The 23302-nt window shown below is 47.9% G+C and overlaps 1 protein-coding gene and 1 long non-coding RNA gene across 2 annotated transcripts in view; one reads left to right on the forward strand and one right to left on the reverse strand.

The window, feature by feature from the left end:
* FSTL1 (follistatin like 1) overlaps window positions 1–23302 on the forward strand; it is a 52081-nt gene that overhangs the window by 23121 nt on the left and 5658 nt on the right. Inside the window, exons 3-8 of the mRNA XM_058853064.1 lie at window positions 14469–14573; window positions 15826–15955; window positions 17087–17119; window positions 18753–18883; window positions 21826–21944; window positions 22683–22795. Coding sequence (XP_058709047.1) covers window positions 14469–14573; window positions 15826–15955; window positions 17087–17119; window positions 18753–18883; window positions 21826–21944; window positions 22683–22795 — 631 coding nt within the window. The remainder of the gene's footprint in view (window positions 1–14468; window positions 14574–15825; window positions 15956–17086; window positions 17120–18752; window positions 18884–21825; window positions 21945–22682; window positions 22796–23302) is intronic.
* On the reverse strand, window positions 764–22739 carry LOC131586191 (uncharacterized). The gene is made up of 3 exons (XR_009279110.1): window positions 22606–22739; window positions 4795–4878; window positions 764–2170 (listed from the first exon to the last, which is right to left on the reverse strand). It is a non-coding gene; the product is annotated as an uncharacterized LOC131586191 (long non-coding RNA).

Here is a 23302-nt window from a genome sequence, read left to right on the forward strand (position 1 = left end):
GCATGAGGGTATTAAGATCTCCCGAAGACATTGGATCCAGCTGGTTTAGTGGTTACTCTTCCATAGGTTCTGGTGGGTTTGTGTTGTATTCTTTTTTTTTATAGGGTTGTGTTTATAATTCTCTATCTTGGTTATGTGAGAGAGGGCAGCATCTTCCACCCAGGCTCTGAGCTTATCTCTGCCAGCAGCTGGTGCCACGGGCTGGTGTGTTTCTTGAGAGCTCCCTTCCAATCTCCTAGCTGTGCCAGCTTCACCCTGTCAGAGTGAAGGGCTATATTTGGAGGAGTACAGAGGAGGCCATCATTCAGGGAGACACCTTTTCTTGCTGGTTTTGGAGGGTCAAGGCTGAGCTCCTGCACCAATGCTGAATTTAAGTGGGAATCACTGCGGGGACAGTGTGTTGGGCAGAAATTATGCCAGGCCACTGGCAGGATCTCCCCCTGTAACATTGTGATGGGGCTGAGCTGCATGCTGAGACTACGAAAAAGCTTCCCTTGAGCATCTGGGGTTGGGAATTTGGTTTGGCTTGTGCTAGAACTGGGCAGGGGAGATAGATGCATGCAGATGTCTGTATTGGAGCCCCCCAGGTGCCTGCCCTACTGACTACTTTGGTGTTGCACAAATCCTGATTTTTCTGCCCAAGACCTCAAGTGCTCTTTGGGTCCCCTCCCTATAGCACACATTTCCCAGCTGTGGGCAGTGGTGCTTCACATGCTTGATCTGTGACGAGCTCTGGGAGCCATGAGGACAAAACCAATGAGAAACACATGTTTTTATTGAGCAAGTTTGCGTGCTGATAGCATCATGGCCTCTACATTTTGCACTGTGTCTCCTTAAGGCAGTTGTAACTCTCAGGGAAAGCAAGAAAGCTGTCTTGGTTTCTGCTGAGCTAGTTGGGGGCCCGAGGGGGTCACAGCTGGTCCCAAAGCCAGAGGGGTTTGTGCTGGGATCTTGCAGCATACCTGGCAAGCTGGGGTTTGCAGCCCTCTCTTCTGGGCTGGGAGGCAGCTGCTGCTCCCTGGCAGTGCAGCTGCTTCGAGGAAAGCTTTCGAGCCAGGAATGCGTAAGGATGCCGGCATCTGTGTGCGCTCACAGCCTTTCATCTCTGAAATGCGGCCCAGCCAGGCCACAGGGCAAAAAGAAAAACGTCCTGGGAAGGGCTCAGGAAGTATTAGAGAATAGTTCATGCTGCTGGAGGTGATTCAAGCAGTGATCCCTCTTCTAGGAACGCAGGCTGCAGGAGGCATGGAGAGCCTCTGGGTCACTAGCAGGGCTTGGAGCCCTCTCCTTCTAGCCCAGGGCATTACTGAAGCTCATAGCAAGTCTCTGATGCCTTGTCACTGTCTCCAGGGCAGGATGAAAGGTGACATGAGCAAGTGCTCAGATTGTCCTCATCACATGTGGCTGGCACTTGTTGCTGGTTTGGGGCAAGATAGGCTAGTGGAGTTCAAAAGCCCCGTGTTTAAGTGACTGCAGTGATGTACTCAGGTCCTTTATGTCTCTGCAGGTTGTCACCTCTGGGTGTGTGTAGAGGTGGTGGCAGTGTCTCTTGCAATTACTCATCACGGGAGGAGAGCTGGGAAGACCCAGGCACCTGCTCCCCGGCTGGAGGCAGTGCCGTGTTGTCCCTGCACGAGTCCTGGGTGCACTCTGCTTCTCCAGGCAAGCCTGTGTATCTCTGTAGTGCACATATCAGCCTCCCATTTAAGCTTCTGCATGCAAACCTCCCGATGCCCATTAGCTTGCCTAGCTGGGTTTGGATGGGGCCAGCAGGGCAATGATATCCTCCTCTGCTGACAGCTGCAGCACTCGTTGTGTGTCTCAGGAGGCAGGCACGGGCATCTGAAGGATGGGGAGCAATGGAGCAGGACCGAGTGTTTGAGAGTGGAGCAGAGCAGGAACGGCATTTGCAGCCCTGGTGCAGTTCAGACTGGGAGCTGCCTCATTAAATCACTGCTTTTCTGGAGTGACTCAGAAGAGGGGATGCTTTCCCTGAAGCAGCATCTCTCTGGGTTCTCATAATCACCAAATGGAGACGTGACTTTATTTTTGTTTGTTTGTTTTTGAAAGTCAAGCCATGGGAGTCGGTATCCAAAGCCTTCCCAACCAGACAGGAAAAAAATTCCATGGTTGCAGAGAGAGAGGGAGAGAGATGTCTGCAACAGTTCTTCTTTATTTCCAGACACAGTCACAAAGAGCCACATGGAAGGAGATGAAAGAATTAGAATAATAGGTTGCTTTAGACACCGAATTACAATGTTATAGGAATAAAGCCATTGGAATAACTTATTTGGTTTGTTTTTTTTAATTTCCTAACTGAATCAAAGAGTTAACACAAAGATTGCATTTTAGGTCAGTTGAAATTCATGTTTTATTTCACACGGAAAAAAAATAACTGGGCAAGCAAAGTTGCTAAGCTTACCAAAACTTGTTTTTATTTTGCTTTCTTTGACCTTTAAGCTTACATACGTAACTTCGTGAAATATATTTTAAAAAATGGAAGGGAAAACAGTTCACTTCATCTTAGAAATCATTTTGGAATCAAAGCTGTTCCCTGAACTAGGCACAAATTTCCAAATAGTTTTGGTCTACCTCAAATTGCATTTTCTAGTGAATTAGATCTGTCTGAAAAACGTTACCCTGCCTTATTTAGGAGTTATAGGAAATCAATGGTCACTTCTCTTGTTTCTTAATCACAGAATTGCCTTTGGGCTGCAAATACTGGCAAATCTGTACTGTCAGTCATGGGGACATAAGGGAAGCTCTGCTCTGGCAGAAGTGGTGGTGACTGAGTCTGATTCCCCGAGACTACACATGTGGGTACGGGATGTGCCATTTCTAATGAGCACAGCAGAGGTTATTTGCTTCATTTTCCCCTTCATTTTCTATACTGCTCCAATGCTGGGAGAGGGACTGTGGTCATGATAAGTAAATCTTCCAAGCAACACATCATAAGCTAACAGGTTGGGGGGTTGGGGAAATACCATCCAACTTCCTCACTGATAGTCCACACAACATAGTTCTCTCTTGTTCCCTTTCTGTTTAGGCTGTGTTAAATCAGAAATGAGGCAGGGGACCCACGAGGGCACACCAGTATAAGCACAAGCAGCTTGCCTAAGAAAAAGCCTCCATGTTTGACCAATCTTCTTGAATGACAATGGGTCCAGCAGAAGCTGCAGGGAGCAGTGCAAGGGCAAAGGGGCCACTGTTGGCTGTGGTGCTGATAGCCTGGAGAGACACCCATCCTTGGGGCATCCATGGGAAGGCCGAAAACTCCCAGAAGGTTTTTTTCTGTCCTTCCAGCTGTGGCAGTTTCCATAGTGACTGTGTTTTATAGCCTATTTCATAGTGATGCTGCCAGTTTTCTTATGGCCTTCTTGCCTTATCAGAGCTTCTTCTTGGCTGCCTCAGTGAAGAGGTCAGTCATTAAGTGCAAGTCAGGGAGACTTACAGAGCTTTCCCTACCACAGAAGGAAATATCTTGAGGATAGGCATGAAATGGTGTTAGCACTGCCTGGGGATGGTTTCAGGTGCTGGTGACTTGACTGGATCCTTCTGAAGGATAATAGGGGCAGCAGAAGTTGAAAAGAATGCGCTGATCATAACGGGTCACAGTTCCCCTTGGGTTCCACATGGCCCAACATTGCTACTTCCTGATCTCAGTGTGGGTGACTGCCCTTGCAGTTTAATAGGATTTGCTTGTTGCTGATGTGATGTTTCTGAGAGCAGTGAACACATGCACGTCTCTCCCTGTGTACCTCTGAAGCCTTCCCAATGTCCCAGTTGCAGGAAGGATTTTCACTTATTTTTTACAGCAGTTTTCTCTCTCCTTTTTCCAATACCAATCAGTAGGTGCACACACCTGCCAGTTGTCAGGTCATCTCCTGAAATCCTGGTTTGCATTTTGCAGGCTGCAGTATGATAGAGCTTTGGCAACCTTGCCTTCAGCTCCCTCTGCCTACAGGGACACAGTTTAACCTTGGATGGAGCCTTGCCTTTTTGGCAGATGCACCACTAATGAGCAGACCCCAGGTTACTTCCACAGCCTACTCAAACTTTTCCTCTCTTGCAGGTTTGCCTTACTTTACTTCTGTTTTCAGGTGTTCCAGTTAGTCTGATAACCATTCCCAGCTTTATGATTTCAGGAAGGGGATGGATGCTCCCTCAGTACCACAGACCAAGAAAAGTTGTCTACACAAAGTAATGCCTAATAATGAGGCATTTTCTGAGCCTTCTTCACTGTTCTCATTGTGTAAAGGGGATTTCATGACTGCATGTAGTAGAGGAGTGTCAAAGGAGAGAAATTACTGTGACAGAACAATGTCCCCTGGGGATTAACTCTTCCAGAGCCGCCTCCAGCAGAGCCATTGGGTGGAGCAGACCCAAAGCTGCTCTGCATTAACAAGGACCTGAGCAAATCCTTCAGCAAGGCTAGAAAATGGGAAGTGCAGAACTGGCTTATGTCCAGCTCTGTTCTCACTCTCCCACACTGAGGCTGACTCAGTGTTTCCCCCCAATCACACAGTGATTTCCATTGCTTTAATTGCAATGTGCTGTGGTAGAAGGCGAGTAAAGAAGGACTAAGGCACAGAGCTGGGAAGAGGGATCATCAAATCCATTGCAATTGGATTCCCATCCAGTGAGGGGAACAAAACCACTGAGGACTCTTGCACAAGAAGATGGAGGCTGCTGGTAAACCTCAGCATTTCCTGCAATCTACATTCCTCCTGTGTATCCTGTTACTGGAAGGGGTGTGGATATGCCATAGGGTTGTAAATTCCTCCCATTGCTTACCTCACTCTTTCCTTCTCTCTGTTGGAGCCAGGTGATGGCTGAGAAATGTGCCAGATTTGGATTCCGTTCAGAAATAAATCATCCCTGGTCAGAAAAAAAGAGGCAACAAAACTTACTGACAGGACCAGTATAACCTGCAGAACTTCAGAGTGTGGGAAATTAGTGGAATGAAGGATGAAAAAAGAGGGACTGCCATGATACAGAAAGCTTTGGGTTAACACAGATTTAGGGGCTGAAAAGGGAACATTTGAGGTTGTGTATGGCACAAACTGCCTCAGACTGGGTAATGGGTGTGGGGACAGGCAGCTGTGGGAGTGCACCTCAGAATGGGGCAGATGAAGAAAGGAGCATACACCTTTGGGGAAATGCCATCTGGCAGAAACCTCCCTTCTACAGTTGAGCCTGGGTGTGCTTAGAGAGAGAGAGAGGTGGTGGCACTTATGTTTAGTTGCTAGCAATAGTTTGTGGTGCACAGCTCTTCTCTGGTGGGGAGGCCCTGAGGGTGAACTCCTCATCCTCCTGTTGTCAAGGGCTTCCTCTGACCACTCTTAAGTGCTATGACTTGTCCCATGTGCTACCCACATACAGAACATCACCCTCCTGCTGGAATTCAGGAGTCAATGCTGGTCTTGTCCTAATTTTTGTTTTAAACAAAATAGGATGGAGAATTGTAATTCCTAGGAGCTCAGCCATGGCACTGGCCCAGGGCACTCAGGATCTGGGAAGAAGAATCATGCCCCAGTCAGGAGTTTGACTTGTGTATCATACAGTGAAGTGCTCCTAGCTCTAGACCAGGGAGCTGAGCTGCTTTCTTCTGGTCATTCTTGAACAAGTCTTGTCCCTTGGACCTTCCTCTTCCAGTCTTGTCACATGAGAGGATGATACCAATCTCATCCCTAAGGCTCTGTGGGACTAACTTCAATTAGGACCTTTCATGTACACTGAGATGCTTTCCTGTGCACAAAGGTTATTTTTCGATCTAAATACTAAGTGATTAACTTGATTCCTCCCTCTAAGAACCATGGTGCAGCAGAGCATCATGTTCTCTCCTCCTGTGGGACTGATTCTGCCCTGCTTACATCTGAAGCCTCTTCAGCTGGTTTGGTACGCACAATCAGCCAGTCTGTGAACCCCGGCCGCCATGCCTTGCTGGAAGCCAGCACTAGCAAGAAAGATCCCGGTGGTTGTGGAAAAGCTGGCAATTTCACCACATGATGGAGCAGAAGGGAATCAAGCTCCTTCTTCCAGAGATGCTGTAGGGATAGGTGTAGGCAACAGTGCTGAGGGACACTGCAGCTTCAGGCCATGACACTTTGGAAAGCTGTGAATATGAGTGTTTTTGCCTGAACAGTGGAGTGAGTGCTGCCAAATGCAAGCTCCCTTCCTTCTAGCAGCCATTTTCCAGACTTGTTTGCAGGAGAGATTTCCTCTTCCCCAGACTCTCATGTCATTGTTCCCCTAATGGGCCTCACCGGTCATTGCCTTGTGGTGGAAAATATGAGGTTGTGGGGGCCAGAGCACAGACATTCCTTCCAGCTTAAAAGAGAAAACAGAGTCCTTGCGCAGCGGAGTCCCCGAGAGGTGTGCCTGGCTCTGTAACTGTTTTAGCAGCATCACGCTGTAAAATACATCAGCTGTTTGGCAAATGCCCTTTCTGCTCTTGATCAGGTTGTGGGGAGAAAACCCTCCTTCTTCCCAATTCTTGCTTCCCTTTCTGTGCAGGTACCAATTTCTGCCTGCTCCCAGTGGGACATGGGAAAGCCATGGTTGGCGTGTGAGGGCTGCTGTCCCTGCCAGCAGTCCAGGCCATGTCTCCACAGGGATCAGTGAGGAGGTAGATCCTGCCAATGTCTGCAAGGCAGTGCTGCCCAGGCAGTCTTTTTTAGTAGCAGTACAAGCATCAGACATCTTCATCTTCGTCTCCCTGACAGAGTCACAGACAAACTCCTACAAGCAGGTTTTCACAAGCCATGTTGTTTTTCCATGGCCTCATGTAGAGGTCACTGACCTGATGGCCCCACTTTATCACAGAGGTCAGTCAGAACCTCAGCTGCTCTCCTGCTCAGTGCTCATATGATGGACACATCTGATCCCTGGATCATGGAGTGAGCAGCCAGCAAGTCAGGGAGGGTCTCACAAAAATGGGTGAGGTATGGGTTTGCAGAGAGGGATCCTCCTCTGAGCTCTGGGAGTTGCAGTTCCTTTCCTCTATTGCCTTCTTTTCTCAGCGTCCAGATTTTCTGGGAACACGCCCTGATTCCCAGCATGTGCAGAGATGTATGGTCTGGCTTGTTTCCCATTAGTGAAAGTCAGCTGCCATTAAATATTCATCTTGCAAGCATTCAAAAGCCTTTAAGGGGTTGCACTTGGCCTGATGTTTTAAGAGAGCCAGTCCTAGCTGTCAGTTGAGAATAGAAAGAGATATGGGCAAAGTATTTGAAAGAGGGGTTGGCTGATGTGTAGGTGTGTGGACTGGGGCACATGCTCCTCCACAGTAGGCATCCCACAGGGAGTGCAGTAGCTCCTGACACTGTGTCCAGATCGCTGTTCACAGCCCTCAATTGAAACTGGCTGAAATATCCTAGTGATGGGAGCTCTGAGGGGGCAGAAGTGAGATGGGGTCTGACCTCCAACACAAAGAAAATGCTGTAGGGGAAGCACAAGGGTCAGTGGCAGGGAAATAGCAGGGGGCCTGGATTCATGGCAGGGGGCTGGAGTGAGGACCTGTCCTCAGGACTGCAAGCAGCAGTGACGCTGAGTCTGTCAAGAGGAGAGGCTGAGCCAGAGAAGTGTTCTGTGGGGCTCTGCAAAGGAATTACTGCCTGGTTCCCTAAGGAAGCAAAGCTATGTCAGCAGGCTGTCTGTGCCTGCCTGCCTGTCTCTGGCCTCCAGCGAGTCTTGAATCTATCAGCCTGTTTCCGGCACAGCTGATAAAGCGGTGGAGGCCTCCAAGATAATGGGATCCAGCTGGTTTTGTGACTCTAGGTGACTGCCTTAATGAGAGGGGCCCGCGAAGACCTCCCCTGAGGAAGGAGTCCATGAGCTGCCCAGTAACTAGCTGACAGACAGGCCATGCAGAGAGAACTGTTGGAAACTGGCCTTCATTAGTTCTGCTGCTTGCAGGATAGCTTTAGGATTTGGGGGAGGAGGAATCCTGTTGTTTAAATGGCACTAGACTCCTCTGCATCCAACATGGACCCCATACCAACACCCTTCAAACAGGATATTTTTAGCTTCGGGAGCATTGTCAAATGCAGCTGGTCACAGTCCTTTGGGGAATCCAGGCTGGTCCAGACTTTGCCTGACAAACGTCTCTTCTTTTTTAACTAAGTAACTTGGGGATAGCCTGTTTTTGAGCCTTTCCAGCTCCCCAGCAATACCTTTGTTGGTGTGAGCAGCAGGACACCTACCATGTGCCTCCCTGAGACCAGTGGGGAACTCCTGCAGCAGGGCAGGGAGGAGCTCCAGAGGGTGCCACTTAGAGTCCAGATAACACCAGACCAAAAGAAGACTGCAAGAGATGACCCTGCACCAGTGTATACAGCAACCTCTGGCAGCAGGTTTCCTTACAGAGTGGAGTATGTATTATTCCACAGCCTACTGTACCATCCCAATAGTAATGATGTCGTGGGATTGTCCTGATGATGTCTGGTTTTACTGGGAAACTGAGCTGGGAATTGCATGATTCAATCCCCACTTGCTGGGCTTATCTCCATCTTATTTTTTGCTAAATGAAACTCAAGCCTTCCAAGTAAGAATTTAAGATAATTTGTGTGGATTTTCTTCCAACCTGAGCCAAAGGAAGAAAAGCTGTAACAGTCACCTTACCTATCTATTTATGGCAAATCCAGTGTCTGGGGTGCCTGCTTGTCTCACACTAATCTGCTCAGTTTATGCTGCTGCCAAATTTCCGCACCATCACACCAGAGTGTTAGTGGATCCAGGGAGCTGCCACAGGAATTGGGTCAGGTTTGCAGGGAAGAACGAGTGCTTTGCTTGTTAGTTGCAAACCAGAACAACGGAACAAACGTGCTGCCAGAGCCAGCTGCACAAATGACCAGAGGTGACAAGCTGGCTGCCCCTTTGTGCCCTCCAGGGAACATGGGATCTGCTCTCCCTGGAGCTCTGCAGGAGGACACTGCTGCTGAAAGAGCTGTTCTGCCTGGAGAAACTCTTGGGTAATGGGATGAAATGCACAAGCCAAATGCTTTCTCAGTGCCATCACTCTACAGGAGTTGCTAAATTTTCCTGACTCCCCCCGAGCTGCTTTGCTGCCCAGCCCTCTCTTTCTGAAAGTTGCAGCACAATGTAGTGCTTCTCCCTCAGCTCCACAACAGGAGGGGAGGGAGGTTTGGGAGTCAGGAGACGTATCTTATCTCAGCTTTTTGCATCGCTGACCTACTGCCCTGTGTTTCCACATCTTTCTGCATTCAGAAACAAACATTGCCAAGACAACAGCTAGAGAAGGCACTAGATTTCATGGCTGCATGTTGAATTGTTTTAAAAAATGTGCAGGCTATGAAGTTTATAGGTGGCACCTTGGCATGTTCAGAGATCCCTTATATCCCTACTCTCATGTTAGTTGTGGCAGGGAACAGGCAAAAGGATGTGGAAGGGAAGATGTAGGGAGGACTGGCAGAAATACATAGGTGCATAGCTTATTTCTCTCTGACTGCATGGAGGGGAGTCTATTGCAAATTGTACTGATGATACCCGAAAACCTGCACCCAGCTTTTGCTGCTGCCTTCCCTGAGACTTGAGAATCTGTGCATGTCTTGCAATCCCAGACATCATTTTGGTGGCCTTTAGTTTTTGCCTTATCTGTATAATACTCCAGTTTGTATAATACATGGGATTGCCTCTCATAGGAGCTTTCAGTGCTCCAGCACTTTGATTTTTCAGTGCTTTAGAGCACTTTGATTTCCTCACAAATCACGCAAGGCAAAACCACAAAGCCTTGATTTTACAGCAAACAGCACAGAGCATTATGTGAGGGTCAAGTAATTTTATGGATTTCCAGAAAGTGATGCCAAAAGAAAAAAAGACCTGCCCTCGCTGCTGATAGCAGAAAAGGTTGTTACTTATATCAATAGGAGCAGGACGGTAGGTAGTATTTCTCAAGTGCAGTGTGGGCTGCTGAGAAAAAGAGCAAAGAGGAGATTTTGTATGGAAAGATATGCAGAAACAAGGCAGTGTGAGGGGTTGTTGTGAAGCACATTAACTCCCGACCTGGTAGCAGGGCAATCTTTCTGCTTGTTTCCCAGAATGTGTGTGATGGCAGTAATGCCTGCTGCTTTCTTTGGGCAGCAGGACACTGTGGACATGGAGCTGCATGCATAGCTCTTCTCTTCAGGTGGAAGCTTGTTTTTCCTTACGAAGGTATTTTGTCACTGAATTGTTTGTGGTTTCAACTTTCACAGGCTGGTTGGAAAAGTCCCAATCCCCACCAAGGGGCCCTAGACAGTCATGGCTCAACAGGGGCCGGGGGAGGAGGCAGCCAAGGGAGAGATGCAGTGGGCAGTTCCCTTGCAAAGGCAAAGAGCTGTTATACCTCTTTTCTGTCAGGTGTGCAATCACTCGTATCTCACTGCAGACACTGCATTGTTTCCATGCAGTCCCATCAGTGCAGAGCAGGCACAACACCTTGCAGGACCTTGGGATCCCATGCAGACCTGCATGTGGCACTGCGTTGGTGTGTCGAGTCACACTCGGTCCTGGACATCCGGGCGCAGGCAGGGACTTGGAAATGCTCCGGACATCTGTGCTTACTCTGTGTTGGGGTCCAACTCTTCAGCACCAGATGCTGCCAGAGATGAGAAGCAGCCCTTTCCATTGCCTAATTTTCTAATTTTAGCTCTCCACCTTGAGGCCCCACATTGCTGGTTGCCATAGTGATCCTTCACCGCTGGCATTGCCTCTGGCTTTCTTGCCTCCGGGTGCCTTGGAAATGTCTTTTTCCTCCTTCCTTCTCAGGAGGCAACAGCTGAGGCAGAGTCATTGCATGCAACTCTCTGCACTGTCAGCTCAGGTCTTCTGTTTACTGTTTGCCTGTTAACATGCAAGAACCTTCATCCATGGGGTTGCACTTCCCAGCCCTCCAAAAGCATTGTGCATTCCCATCCCCATTCAGTAGGCAAGTTGGGCTATGCCTACATGACGCTGCCCTGAACTTCTGGCCCTTGAGTTGTTGGGAACAGCTTTCTCCATGGTCTTTGCCAGAGAAAATGTCTGGGAAGGTCATGCCCCTGTACTGTGGCAGACATTCCAAAGGCACAGGCGCTCCTGCCCTGGCTTCATCCTCGCTGCTTTTACACCTTCCCACTTGCTCTCTGGGCAGCAGAGGAGTATGTAAAAGTGTTGCCCAGAGAGAGCTTGGGCACCTCACTCGAGGCAGAAGAGAGGAACTGCCTTGCCAAGGCTTGCAGGGAATGCCACGGTGCAGCCATTAATAACAACTCTCTGCCCTTTCCCTTCCGCCTGCCCGAGCGCGCTGTGGACCGGAACGGGTGACACTTCCCAAGCACAGGATGACAGAAAAGGCAGTGGCAGCTCTCAGGGACAAAGCAGTGTAAAAGCTGTGATTCCAGCCCCCAAATCCTGATATTCATTCATTTAAGGGCAATGATGTTGAAACACTGTGGAGTCTTTTTGTAAAATTAAAAATTAAAAAAGTTAAAAATTTGCAGTTCCCGTTTTAAAGCTTTTACAAGGCAGGTGCAAGGATGAGCTATTTAATATTAAAGTGGCAGCTGCCATCCTAACTCACATGACTCCAGCAGGTGAAGCTTTATAAAGAGCAAACATGACAAGGTCCAAAGTAAGATCAGAGTATCTGTCACAAGGAACCAGTCTGGCTGGTAGCTTCTGGGAAATCACCACAGAACTGAGAGATTATAGAGCCTCATTCATGGACCCCCACTGTACTCATCTAGCCATCCACCTCTGTCCCTGTTACACTCTCATTCGTGCACAGGAGACTTCCACATTTACTGGGAAGGCAGCCAGGAGCTGCTAGAAAGAGCTCCCACCCTGTGGTATGCCACAGCTGGGTTTGAGAAACCCTGTGCCAGAGTGAGAGGGCAGGCAGGCAGAGCAGCTTGCTTCCTTTCTTCCTCTGGCTGAATCCTGAGGTAGAGAAAGCCATGTTGGAATGTGGCAATCAGCTCCAACCCTCTGCCAGCCTATGGCAACTTAAGGCAATAAGAAGAAGCAACCACTAAATTGTATTGCTTTGATTAATAAGAAAAATCAGAGTAATGTGGTCTTCTAGCCTGGCAGGTGGCAGGGTGTCTTCAGAAGCTGCTCTGGCAGTGTCACCCTGCCAGCATCCCCAATCCAGGTTCCAATGGAAGAGGGATGGTTCCTGGGCTTTAGCACTACCAGGGAGGGAGCTGTGGATGGCCACATTGGAGACTGGGTTTCCAAGTGAGTGGGGAGAGGAGTCCTGCAAGCTGACCTTGGGCACTGTGGATGCTCGTTGAGGCCGGCTGCATTGTAGCAGTGCTTGAAGTCCTAGCCAGGAGTCAAAAGCCAGGTTTGGCATTGGTCGGCTTGGACAGGAGGTGGCTGCTGGCAGTCCTGCCTGTCCATGGGAGAGGCAGAGTGCTGCCATCTATTGCCAGGCACCTGGATTACAGACCTCGCTGGGTGGCCGTACAAAGCTGTGCCCATCTGGTTTTTTCTGTCTTTGACTGCTTGAAGGGATTGACGAGTTGTTCATACCCCCTACCATGGATCAGCACTTTGGTAGCTACAGTGCATTTTAGCTGTATGAGTGCCCCAAAGTCAGACTCCAATCGTGGACAATTTGGGTTTTCCTTTGTGCATTTTGCAAAATGAACTTTTCTTCCTTCCCTGCCCTGAGTTGCCTGAGGTTGCTTTGTGCAGTGAAGTACTCCCATTGTTCCATCCCACCCCAGAAGTGCCCAGGTCATTTACCCCAGCCTTCCACTGGAAAGTGACTTAGAAAGAGGTGGATGCAGCAGAAGGGAGTGCGTGTCCCTTGTAGCTCAGAAACAATATGTGAAAGGAGATGAAAAGGAAGAAGGAGGGGGGCTGTCTTTATGGGGAGAACAGGCCTGGGACATGGGATACATTTCTCAGCTAAGCATGTCCAAATACTGTATTTGACAGAATAAGCAGCAAAATAGAAACACCTGCAGAGAGTATGAAAGATGTTTGTCACTATGTGAACGTGGGGGATTCCTGCAGTGCTTTGAAAATACCTTCTCAGGTTTGATGAATTGTGCAGCGGGCCAGCAAACAAACTATTCTGAAGACCAGGACAAGGTTATTCAGAAAATGATCTGGCTGTCTCTGTGGGCTGTTCAGTAAAGACAGCAATTCTCTGTGAAATTGTGGTTTAAAAGCAAAACAAACAAAAATTAGGATAAAGAAGAAACAGGAGGAAAAATGTGTTCAGCATTTGTCAATAATGCCTGCTCTTCTGACAAATTCTGTTCCTTTTTCATCACCTCTTTTCAAAAGCATATGATGGAGGTACAAAGATGCCACAAATGAGCAGAGTATAGGAATAAGAATACTCGGATGAGAAGGTGAAAGAACATTTCTGTATTAGGAGGAAGAAACACAGCAGATGTGACTGATCTCACACTGATCTCAGTGATTATTTTCCATTCCTCAATCTTCTTTCTGATGCAAAACTGTTGCAGAAGCCAGTTGGCTGGCATAAATCAGATACTCAACATACAGGTGGAAAATGTTAGATGAAATGAGAATCACAAAGGAAATTAATGACAAAGCAGGGAATTAAGCCAGACTTTTCAAAGTCTGAACCCCTGGAACTAACTTCTCTGTTAAAAGTCTATTAAAAAAGGCATTAAATGGATAAAAATAAGTGGTAGTTGTATCAAAAACATGATTAAACTATGGAAATATTCCATGCTAGGTGTCATCAGTTTAGGAATGCTGTGGGACTCCAAGAAAAAAAAAAAAAAATTTGACAGTTATGTGAACAACAATACTTGTGATGACTTTGGCTAAGAGAAAACTGTAAAGCATATAAATTGTGCTGCAGGGCAAAAGTCAACTGCACTCTATCAGAAACCAGGAAGGAATTTTCATTATGGGAGGATTACTGGATAATTATCTCATCCATGACAGTGTTCTTCTTTTAAAGTGTTTAATCTTGACCAGTGAAAGCAAGATAATTGGTCATGTAGTTTTGTGACTTTTTTGTGACAAGGACATTATCTGGTGCCTGATGGCAATTTCTTCTGCCTGTTTGTATTGTACCTTTCTCTAGGGATATGTTCTCCTTCTTCCTAAATGTCTCAAGCAAAGACATTTCTGCTCTCAACCCTCCATGAAAAGAAATTTTAAAGACAGCAGTCCTTGACATAAGCAAATTATTTTTGCCATTCTTGCTAGATTTTCTCTTACTCATGTTTGCTCCAATTCTCCCAGGTGATTTTCCAGGAATGACCTGAAGGAAACCCTCTATTCTTGGGACTGTAGCCCTTATTCTTGTGTCTGTTCCTTCTTATTGTCTGAGCTGCCCATCTATTGAAGTCATGTCTCTCTCGTTCTGTCATCCCCACCTTTACACTGTGGTACCTTTTGGTCCTGATACCAGTTAAATGTGTTATTTTTTCTTTAAACCATGTTGTTACTCATAATGATGTATTTTGTGTCTCTGACTTTGTATCTTGCAGGAAGAGCCAAGGAGCAAATCTAAGATCTGTGCCAATGTTTTCTGTGGAGCTGGGCGTGAGTGTGCAGTGACAGAGAAGGGAGAGCCAACCTGCCTCTGCATTGAGGTACGGGAGCAGCACAGGTTCTGTGTCTGGGACAGGTGTCACCACCATCACCCCCTGATGGGCTTCTGTCACTGGAAGGATTCCGTGATGGAATAAGGCTATGGCTGTTTTGAAGCAGCTGCAGATTTACAGTGGCTCTTCAACAGCAGGACTGTTTCCAGTGTTGTGTGGGGGAAGAGCCCCGAAGAGTCAACAGAGTCTGGGACTCACAGCTGTGCTGCTTGCAGGGCTGCCTAGAGTCTTTACATGCACAGGAGACTTGACTGGAGGTCTTTTGTTGGGAAAGTCCACTGAGGTGTGGATATGCAGCTGGCTTTGAAGGGCACTCTAGGGAGCGGTCTGTGAGCTCCAAGGCAGCCTGCCCTCACTAGCGTCTTGTTTGAGGAGGTTACAAGCACCCTACTAAAAATGAGCTTTTCTAAAATGGAAATAATTGTGGTAGAGTGCTGTAAGGATGAATTGCTTTATCCAGCAGGGAGTCAGAGATTATTAGAAGAGTTTTTCCCAGCTGTAGAGACACTGTGTCTCCTTACTCCACTCTGCCCCATGCCTTCAAAACATTTCTGCCTGGCTCCTGGGAATGGCCATGTGGCTCTTTGTTCCCCGTTCCCTCAGAGCTTGCAGCTCTGGCATGACCAGCCTGAGCACTGGAGAGTGAAATGCCCCGTTAATAGGAAAAGAGTCTGTCACTCTGGATAGGCTTGGCCAGACCAAAAGGGGCAGAAGAAAGAAGTTCATAGCCTAAACAGTGGTACTGGTAAGCTCTGTCTTTGCTGTAGGCTGTGCTGTTTATTCATGGCTGATGGCTTATTCTGCCATTTGGATGCAGAAGGATGAAGCAGTCTGCAGAGAGATGCAATAGGGCCAAGCAAGCGCAGGTGCATAAAGCAGAGGCACAGAAATACCTCTGGGCAGGCATGGCCGTGGCACATGGAGCAGCAATTGCAGGATGATGCTCCATATTTATGCTGAGCACTGATTTCTCTGCAGGAGTCTGCTTTCAGAAAGACTCCTGACATGCTGGTGGTCATGGAAACTGGGATGAAGTGAGGCCTTTGAACTCACACCCACAGACTTCCCTGTGTGAGTTTTTCTGGGGTGATGATGGCTGAGTTAGCCTGTTCCAAACACAGGGCCAAGGGGACTATGCCAAGGACTTCTCTTGAGCTGGGCTGATGGCTGGACTCACCTGCCTCCCTCTAGCTGTCCCAAGAAGGCAGGTGAAATGCTGTGTTCTCTGGCTCTCCCACAGAAATGCAAACCTCACAAGAGGCCTGTGTGCGGGAGCAATGGCAAGACGTACCTGAACCACTGTGAGCTGCACCGTGACGCCTGCCTCACCGGCTCCAAGATCCAGGTGGATTACGATGGCCACTGCAAAGGTAACCCTGGCAAGGAGGGCTGGCTGCACAGTCAAGGACAAAGAGTTGGAAGGGAAGCATGATAACAAGGCAAGGCAGAGGCCTCACCAGCCAAGACCTTGTCCCACAGTTGCTGAGCGGGGTAAACAAGGCAAGCCTCTGAACAGTAACTAGATTCAAGCACGAGTCCAAATGACCAGGCTAGCTGGCAGTGATGAAGTAAGCCTGAAATCAAGTAATGAATGAGGGCTGGTGATTCAGGTAACCAGAATCAGACAACAGCCAGATGAGCTCACAGTGATGCAGTCTGTAGCAGAGATCAAGGTGGGAATACAGTCTATGGAAGAGTGGTTGCAAAGAGCTGGAGACAGGCTTGCCTACAACATAATAACCACAGGCAAGGATTAGGAATTGAGGCATCAGATATGAAATGAAGCCTCATGGCTCACGGTTAGAGAGCATGGATGGAGGCTCTAGGTGAGGCTAGCAGGGTTGTTAAGGCCTTTATTAGTGCACTCAAAGCCCTGACACCTTGACTATGGGGCAACCTCAGAGCTATTGACTCCCTAAGCTTCTGGGAGTGTGGCACTCAGGAGAGCAGGGCAAATTTTTGCTTCTGCTGCCTCACTCTAAGCTTTTGGATTCAGCCAGGTAAGTGTCTCAGTTTAACTGCTTAGGAAAAGTTATGCTCTGAGGATAAACTCATAAAACCAATACTATCATCCATGTTCAAAAGGAACCTCAGTAATTTTTGGAGCAAGGATTTTGCCTCGTAAGTGGGGGTGTTTAACTCTCTCTCACACATACACACAGCTGCATGGTTTTCTTGTGTTCAGAGTTTTGTGTGTTTAAATGTGTGCCCACTGTCTCTTGTCCTGTCACTGGATACCATGGATGAAAGTCTGGTGCTGTCTTCCTCATTTCCTTCCATCAGATTTATAAACATTGATGAGATTGTCCTTGAGTCTTCAGTTCTTCAGCCTAAACTGTCCTCAGTATCTCCTAGGGGGTCAAGGGGATTCCAGGCCCTCTATCATGTATGTGGCCCTCATACATCCAAAAACTCCCAGGTTTCTTTGCTATTACCCATGGTGGGAAGAGATTTGTATCACATTGATTCAGAAATGTCCTCTTCTGTCTTTCCATTAACAGAGAAGAAGTCTGAGAATCCAGCTGCAAGTCCAGGTAAGAAGCTGTCTCCTGTTTGGCTGAGGTCTCTGTATGAATTTGTGTTCTCTGGGAGATGGGCAGGAGGGTATGCTGGGGGAGTGCAGAGCTCTGTGTAAGTCATATCCTGCATGGGCTGTTAAAGAGTTTGAGTTGATAAATGAGCTGAAATGTGATTGCCCAACTCTTTACTCTTGGGTAACCTTTCAGAGCACATACATCTCCTGGGCTTTTCACTGTGCTGGAATATCTCAGGGACTCAGCATAGACAAGGTGCAATGAAACCCATTTTGCCCCCAGGGACTCAATCTGTGCTCATCACCCAGACTGCGGGATGGAGCACTCTTTTACCTCCTTCATTGGGGATCTAAGATCATAACTGTGGAGCTGTTGTCCCCAGTTCCAGGAGCACTCATTTTAAAAGGAAACTTTGCTTTAGGAGTGATGAACCAATAGGTGCAGAGGCAGCGTCCGGAGGTACAGCTGAACTGCCTCTACCATCAGCCAACAAGATGATCTTGAGAGTCTCTTCTGACCTAAACGATTCTATGATCACCTAAATTATAAGTCTCTTTGATTCCCTGTGCTTGTTTTTTCCCCTTATGTATTGCCATGTGTATTTAACACTGGATTTTAGAGCCATGGCTTGTCATGGCTCAGGAGAGCCTTTTCCCATTCATGACCTCTAAGTACTGGAGCTGTATAATCATCAACTTCAGCTTCCTAGGACAGATGAGAGCAAAACCTCATACAAACTAAAGAGGAAGGACCATGTCAGAGCACGGCCACCACCCTAAAGCAGTTCTAAAGAAGTACAAAATTAAACATGCAGAGTCCCTACAGAGCTGGGTTTTTTCATCTCTCCATCTGGTTGTGATAGTAGTCACTGGATTCAGAAGATCCTTAGTGTGTGTAAGTGACATGAATGCACACTGATTCCTTTTCTGGCTTCACTTACCACTGGGCAGGTGTGACAATTCACAGCTAGGCTTTCAGTTTTGTTTCTAAATGCACAGTTTGTACTTCACATGAAGTGATAACCACCCTGGGGAAACCTGTGACACTGGCAAGCGCTGTGAGTGAACAAGCCCAACTTGACCCCCTCTTGTTTCGTCAGAGTGGACTGATCAGGGCTTTGAAGGAACAGTATTTCCTGAGAGAGTAGGCCTTAAAATTCTGGAGACAGAGTGGTAGAAAGCCTTGCTTAGTCTGGTCTTCACCCTTGCAGAAGATAGAAGTTTTGGTATTTTAGGGTTGACAGCTGAATGACAATTCTACGCAGTGTTGGGAAGCCTGGGGACATTGTCAGTTACCTTTCTGCCTCAGTCTGGGACTCCTCACACCAAGATGAGTCAGCTCCGGTTTGTTCTTCCACAAGCTTCAGGAATGGGAAGGAAAAGCTTTGGCAGGAGTGTTGTTTTCCAGTCTTGCCACATGGTGTCACCAACAGCCCATCCACTATTCAGCACATGACACATCTGCATGGATCTGGCAGTGATGTAGCTCCAAGGACCGGACGGTGGGGCTGCAAGCTGCCATCAGGATGGCTGGCTGGCTGGCTTTTATCTCCAGTCCTCTCTCTGTGATCTCCCTGCCAGCTTGATTTCTCTCACTCTTGTTTTTCCTTCTACTGCACCGTCTCCCATTACAGTTGTCTGCTACCAGTCGGACAGGGACGAGCTTCGTCGCCGGGTCATCCAGTGGCTGGAAGCTGAGATTATCCCAGATGGGTGGTTCTCCAAGGGCAGTAACTACAGTGAAGTCCTGGACAAATATTTCAAGGCAAGTAGACCAGCAGCTGCCTCAGAGCCCAGACAACATTTCTTGCCTTGTCACTGCATAACAGCTGCTGTGCCCCCAGCTGAGAGGCTCCAGTGTGTGACATGCCTGTGGAACTGGGGACCGGAGGGATCTGCTAAGTCCTACAGCCTGATGTGTTATGGGCTGCCTGCAGCAGCCACTGACTGAGCCACTGACACAGCTTGTGACAATCAGATGTGGAGCATCTCTGGCTCCTGATGTCTGACCCGCTCTGGGGAAAAGGAGGAGGGCAAGCCACATGTACCTGTAGCAGAGTAGAGAACTAATCTCAGGGGTGAAAGCCAGAGGAAAAAAGGTGAAAGTGCTGGAAATGCAGGAAGCTGTGGCAGGGTCTTTTGTTTCAGATAGTCCCAAGACCATGCTGAGATGGGTATAGGGGACACTTGGGGGCTTCAAGGAATATGTCCCAGTTGTGGCTGAGAGCTGGCAGTTCCCTAGTACTCTGCAGAGTGAAAGGAGCCCCTTGAGTCTTGGGCCTTGCAATAATCCTGTTCCAGTCTGTCACTCAGCCCATCCACACCACCTTCTGTAAACAACAGATCCCAAGCTTCTCCCATGCTCCTGCCACATGCACTGCTGTGTTCCTCCCCCTCATGCCTGCCTCCTGACAGAGACTTCAAAGCATTCAGGATAGAGCTGGAGGAGCAGGTGGGGAAGAGGGGAGAGCATTTAAATCATGAGCTGTTGACAGCAAGAGATTAATGGTGCCTGACAGGAGTTAGCACTGCAAGCAAATTTGCCATGGCAATGGCATCCCCTGGTGAGACAGAGGAGCTGGTCCCCTCTCTCCACAGAGCATCCTCACATTTGCAGCCTTTAATGCTGCTCTGTCTGAAAATCCACTGCCCTGGGCACTCCTGTCAGTGCCTTCCAGCACCCAAAAGTGGCAGTGTCCTGTGTCAGTCCCTCTCCCTGCAAATGTGCTGTCCCCAGCCACTTTTGCAGGGTCTCCCCAGGTCATGGGCTTTGGTGAAATGCATGAGCCAGCCACAGGCTTGTTTGACTGTCACAGCACAAGCCATTCACACCTGCTGTCCCCATGCCTGTCAGTGTACTGGTGATGTCCTGAGGCTGCAGCTGAGGTGCAGGCAGCTTCATGTTCTCTTTACTGTCCCATTTTTTCTGGAGCACTGATTCCAGCTACTGGGTGAGAGTTCTTAAGGCAAAGAAGTACCTCTGCTTGTACCAAAGGGAGAATTTCCATGGCAAAGGTCAACAGTATGAGGTTCAGTAAGGGCAAGTGCCAGGTCCTGCATTTGGGTCACAACAATCCCAGGCAGTGCTACAGGCTGGGGAAGGAGTGGCTGCCAAGGGAGGTGGTGGAGTCACCATGCTTGGAAGGGTTCAAGAAACAACTAGATGTGACACTTGGTGCTGTAGTTTAGTTGATAAGATGGTGGTCGATCAGAGGTTGTACTCTGATCCTGGAGGTCTTTTCCAGCCTTAATGATTCTGTGATTCTCTGTCAGGTGGTAATCCACCTTTTAAAATACCTTATTCTTAAGGCTTTGGAACATTTTTTAAGCAGAATCCAGAGTTTGAAACAACTCGGGATAAATCAAAGCAAAGCAAACTAAATGGCTTCTAACACACAGAGACTTGTGTCAGCAACAAGTGTCTGTTGTCACTGGAGGCATTTTGTCATGCCAAGATGCGGTGCTCTTCATGCCCTGCATTCCTGCAAATGGCCTGATTCCTGTCCTGTATGTAGGAAACACTGGAGGCATAGTCGAAATGAAGCTTTTCCCTTTTCTTCTGGATGGGGAGGTTTGTAGATGTGGCTTTAAGCTATTTCCCTCCTGGAGGCCTGACTTGTGGGGCTCACTGAGATGTGCACTGTTCTTCAGGCAGGCCATGACATTGAAGGACATTATTTCAAAGAGGAACAAGGCCGGTAGTGGGAAGCTGCTCCATTTTGGAGGATCTCTGTGGGAGTGCCTTAATATAGACCATAGCTTTGAAAGGCAACTCACTTAACAGACTGGGCCATTAAGAGAACTGTAGTCATTTTCACAAAAAAATGCAGGACAAGAGGCTTCAAAGTCTAGTGGGAGTTGACATGTGGAACAGTTGTGCAGGATAATTTCCCTAGCCCTAGATGTTTCTCCTGAAACACATAGAGGTAACAACTGGCAGTGTCTATTCCAGCATTCCTGAGAACACTACACGAGGAGCCACAGCGACCTGCCCCAATCACACAGCAAAAATTAGGTGGCAGCAGTCTGTGTGCAGGATTAATTTTCCACTCACAGCAATGCAGCTGTCTCTGAGGGGGCACAGCAGTTCCTGCTGAGTGCCCAGCACTGCGGTGTCACAGCTCCAAACAGGAAAGCAAAATGCAATTACTTCTTTGGGAGTACAGCCAGGATTTTGGGGCTAAAAACGCTGCTCTTCAGTGCCAGGAGTCGAAGTTGATGGTGAGGTGTTGTGCTATTGCATTAAAATTTTTCCCTGGTATCAGCAGAAAATTACTTCCTGTGATTTTTCCCTTTTGCCACTCTCAGAGTCCAGGCACAGCTTTGGATTTACACATATTGGAAAGCTGACACCTCTTTGAATGCAGCTGGTCTGCTTTAAGGCAGGAGGTATATAAGAAAGCTAAGAGCTGGCTGAAACAAAGAGAAGAAATAGGGTTAGAGCCATAAATCAAGCAGCAGGAGGTGAATGAGAGTCAGTGTAGCTTATCTGTGAGAACAAGGCTAGGATCATATCTCTCTCACTCTGAGGCTAATGTGGATATGTTGCTGCTTTTCTCTGAGCCTCTTTCTTTGAGAAAAACAGGGATAATGGAACTTGTCTTACTAAAGTTTCAAAATGCTATGTACATATGGAAGAAGAAGAAGGAAGGCGTGCTTTGAACTGATAAATGAGAGCCTCTCACATCTTCCCATCTTCCCCTACAGAGCTTTGATGATGGTGATTCTCGCTTGGACTCCACTGAATTCCTGAAATTTGTGGAGCAGAATGAGACTGCCATCAACATCACCACCTACATGGACCAGGAGACAAACAAGTTGCTCAGGTGGGCACTGGACATGATGCCAGAGGGAGGGCCATGGGGGCAGATGTGGTAGACTGGAACATGGAAATTCACTCATGGCAGGTATCAGTTAGGGCTTGCAGTGTCAGAGTTAACTGTGTATGAAGTGGCTTCTTACTTAAATAGGTGTGAACACCACAAAAGGAGCAGTCCTATCTCTACTTTTCATGTTAGGCACGTATTCCAACCCTCTTTTGCCTTAAATCTAGCACTTGTGCAGCCAGAGAGGAGTTGGGTAACAGAAGGTTTGTTATCTTCTATTTCCTAATAAATTAGCTTGCCTGGGGACTCCCCTCACCTTTTTCCTAATAGATCCAGTGCAAGGAAGATGGTGGGAAAACACCATTTATACACAGTCCATAATTTGAGAGGTTTCCCTCTTTCTTTGTCTGCCACTGTGTGAAAAAAGGCTGCTTGTGGTTATGCTGTGCTTGCATCTCTACCTTGCATCTCTGTCAGCATGTAGATGTCAACAAATGTGGATGTCCCATTCCTGATGTTGTGAATATCGCCCCACTGCCCAGCCTGTTGCCAGACAGAGAGTATTTTGTTTTTCTTTTCTCTGTATCCCATGAGGTTCCTTAGAGAAGCCACCTCTGCCAGACATCTTGGAGTCTCCCTAGTTATCACTGGTTTTACTCACCTGCACTCTGAAGACAGCAGAGCAGGGACTGGCCTAGCACAGCCCTGTGCTGAACAAGCCTCTGTGTTTCCTTTCAGGGGACTCTGCGTAGATGCCCTCATCGAACTGTCAGATGAAAATGCTGACTGGAAGCTCAGCTTCAATGAATTTCTCAAGTGCCTCAGCCCATCCTTCAACCCACCTGAGAAAAGTAGGAACTCCTCACTCATCTTGGGGAACAAGAGGGGTCCTGGGAAGGGAGGAAAGAAAAGAGATCAGCTTCAGGCCAGACATTGGGTGCTGTAACTCCACTGCCAGAGATAATTTTAATACATGCCTGCCTCTCATCCAACAGCACCCTTTGTCCCTGCATTGTTGAAAGTACTCCTTTTACTGTTTCAGAGCTCCTGCAGCTCTTGTAATGAGAAAGGTTTGGATTTTAGAAGCAAGGACGTAGGTTGAATGGATATGGTATGCTTGTAAGGTCAAGGCATGTATTTAACAGTGCAGAGGTCAATCATGTGAGGAGTTCATGGCCGGATAACTTACGAAAGTCAGACCAGACCAAAGTCCTGCTATGCTCTGCCTTTCACACAGAGAGCCTGCCTGACTACCATCTCACTATCCTTCCAAATCATTTCCCCAGCTTATCCCCACCTGGATCAGAGTTACCCAAGCTTTCATTTCAGGGGTTCTTTTCTTTGCATAACAGATAAGG

The sequence above is a fragment of the Poecile atricapillus genome, chromosome 1 (genome assembly GCF_030490865.1).
Source record: "Poecile atricapillus isolate bPoeAtr1 chromosome 1, bPoeAtr1.hap1, whole genome shotgun sequence".
Classification (NCBI taxonomy): Eukaryota; Metazoa; Chordata; class Aves; order Passeriformes; family Paridae; genus Poecile; species Poecile atricapillus.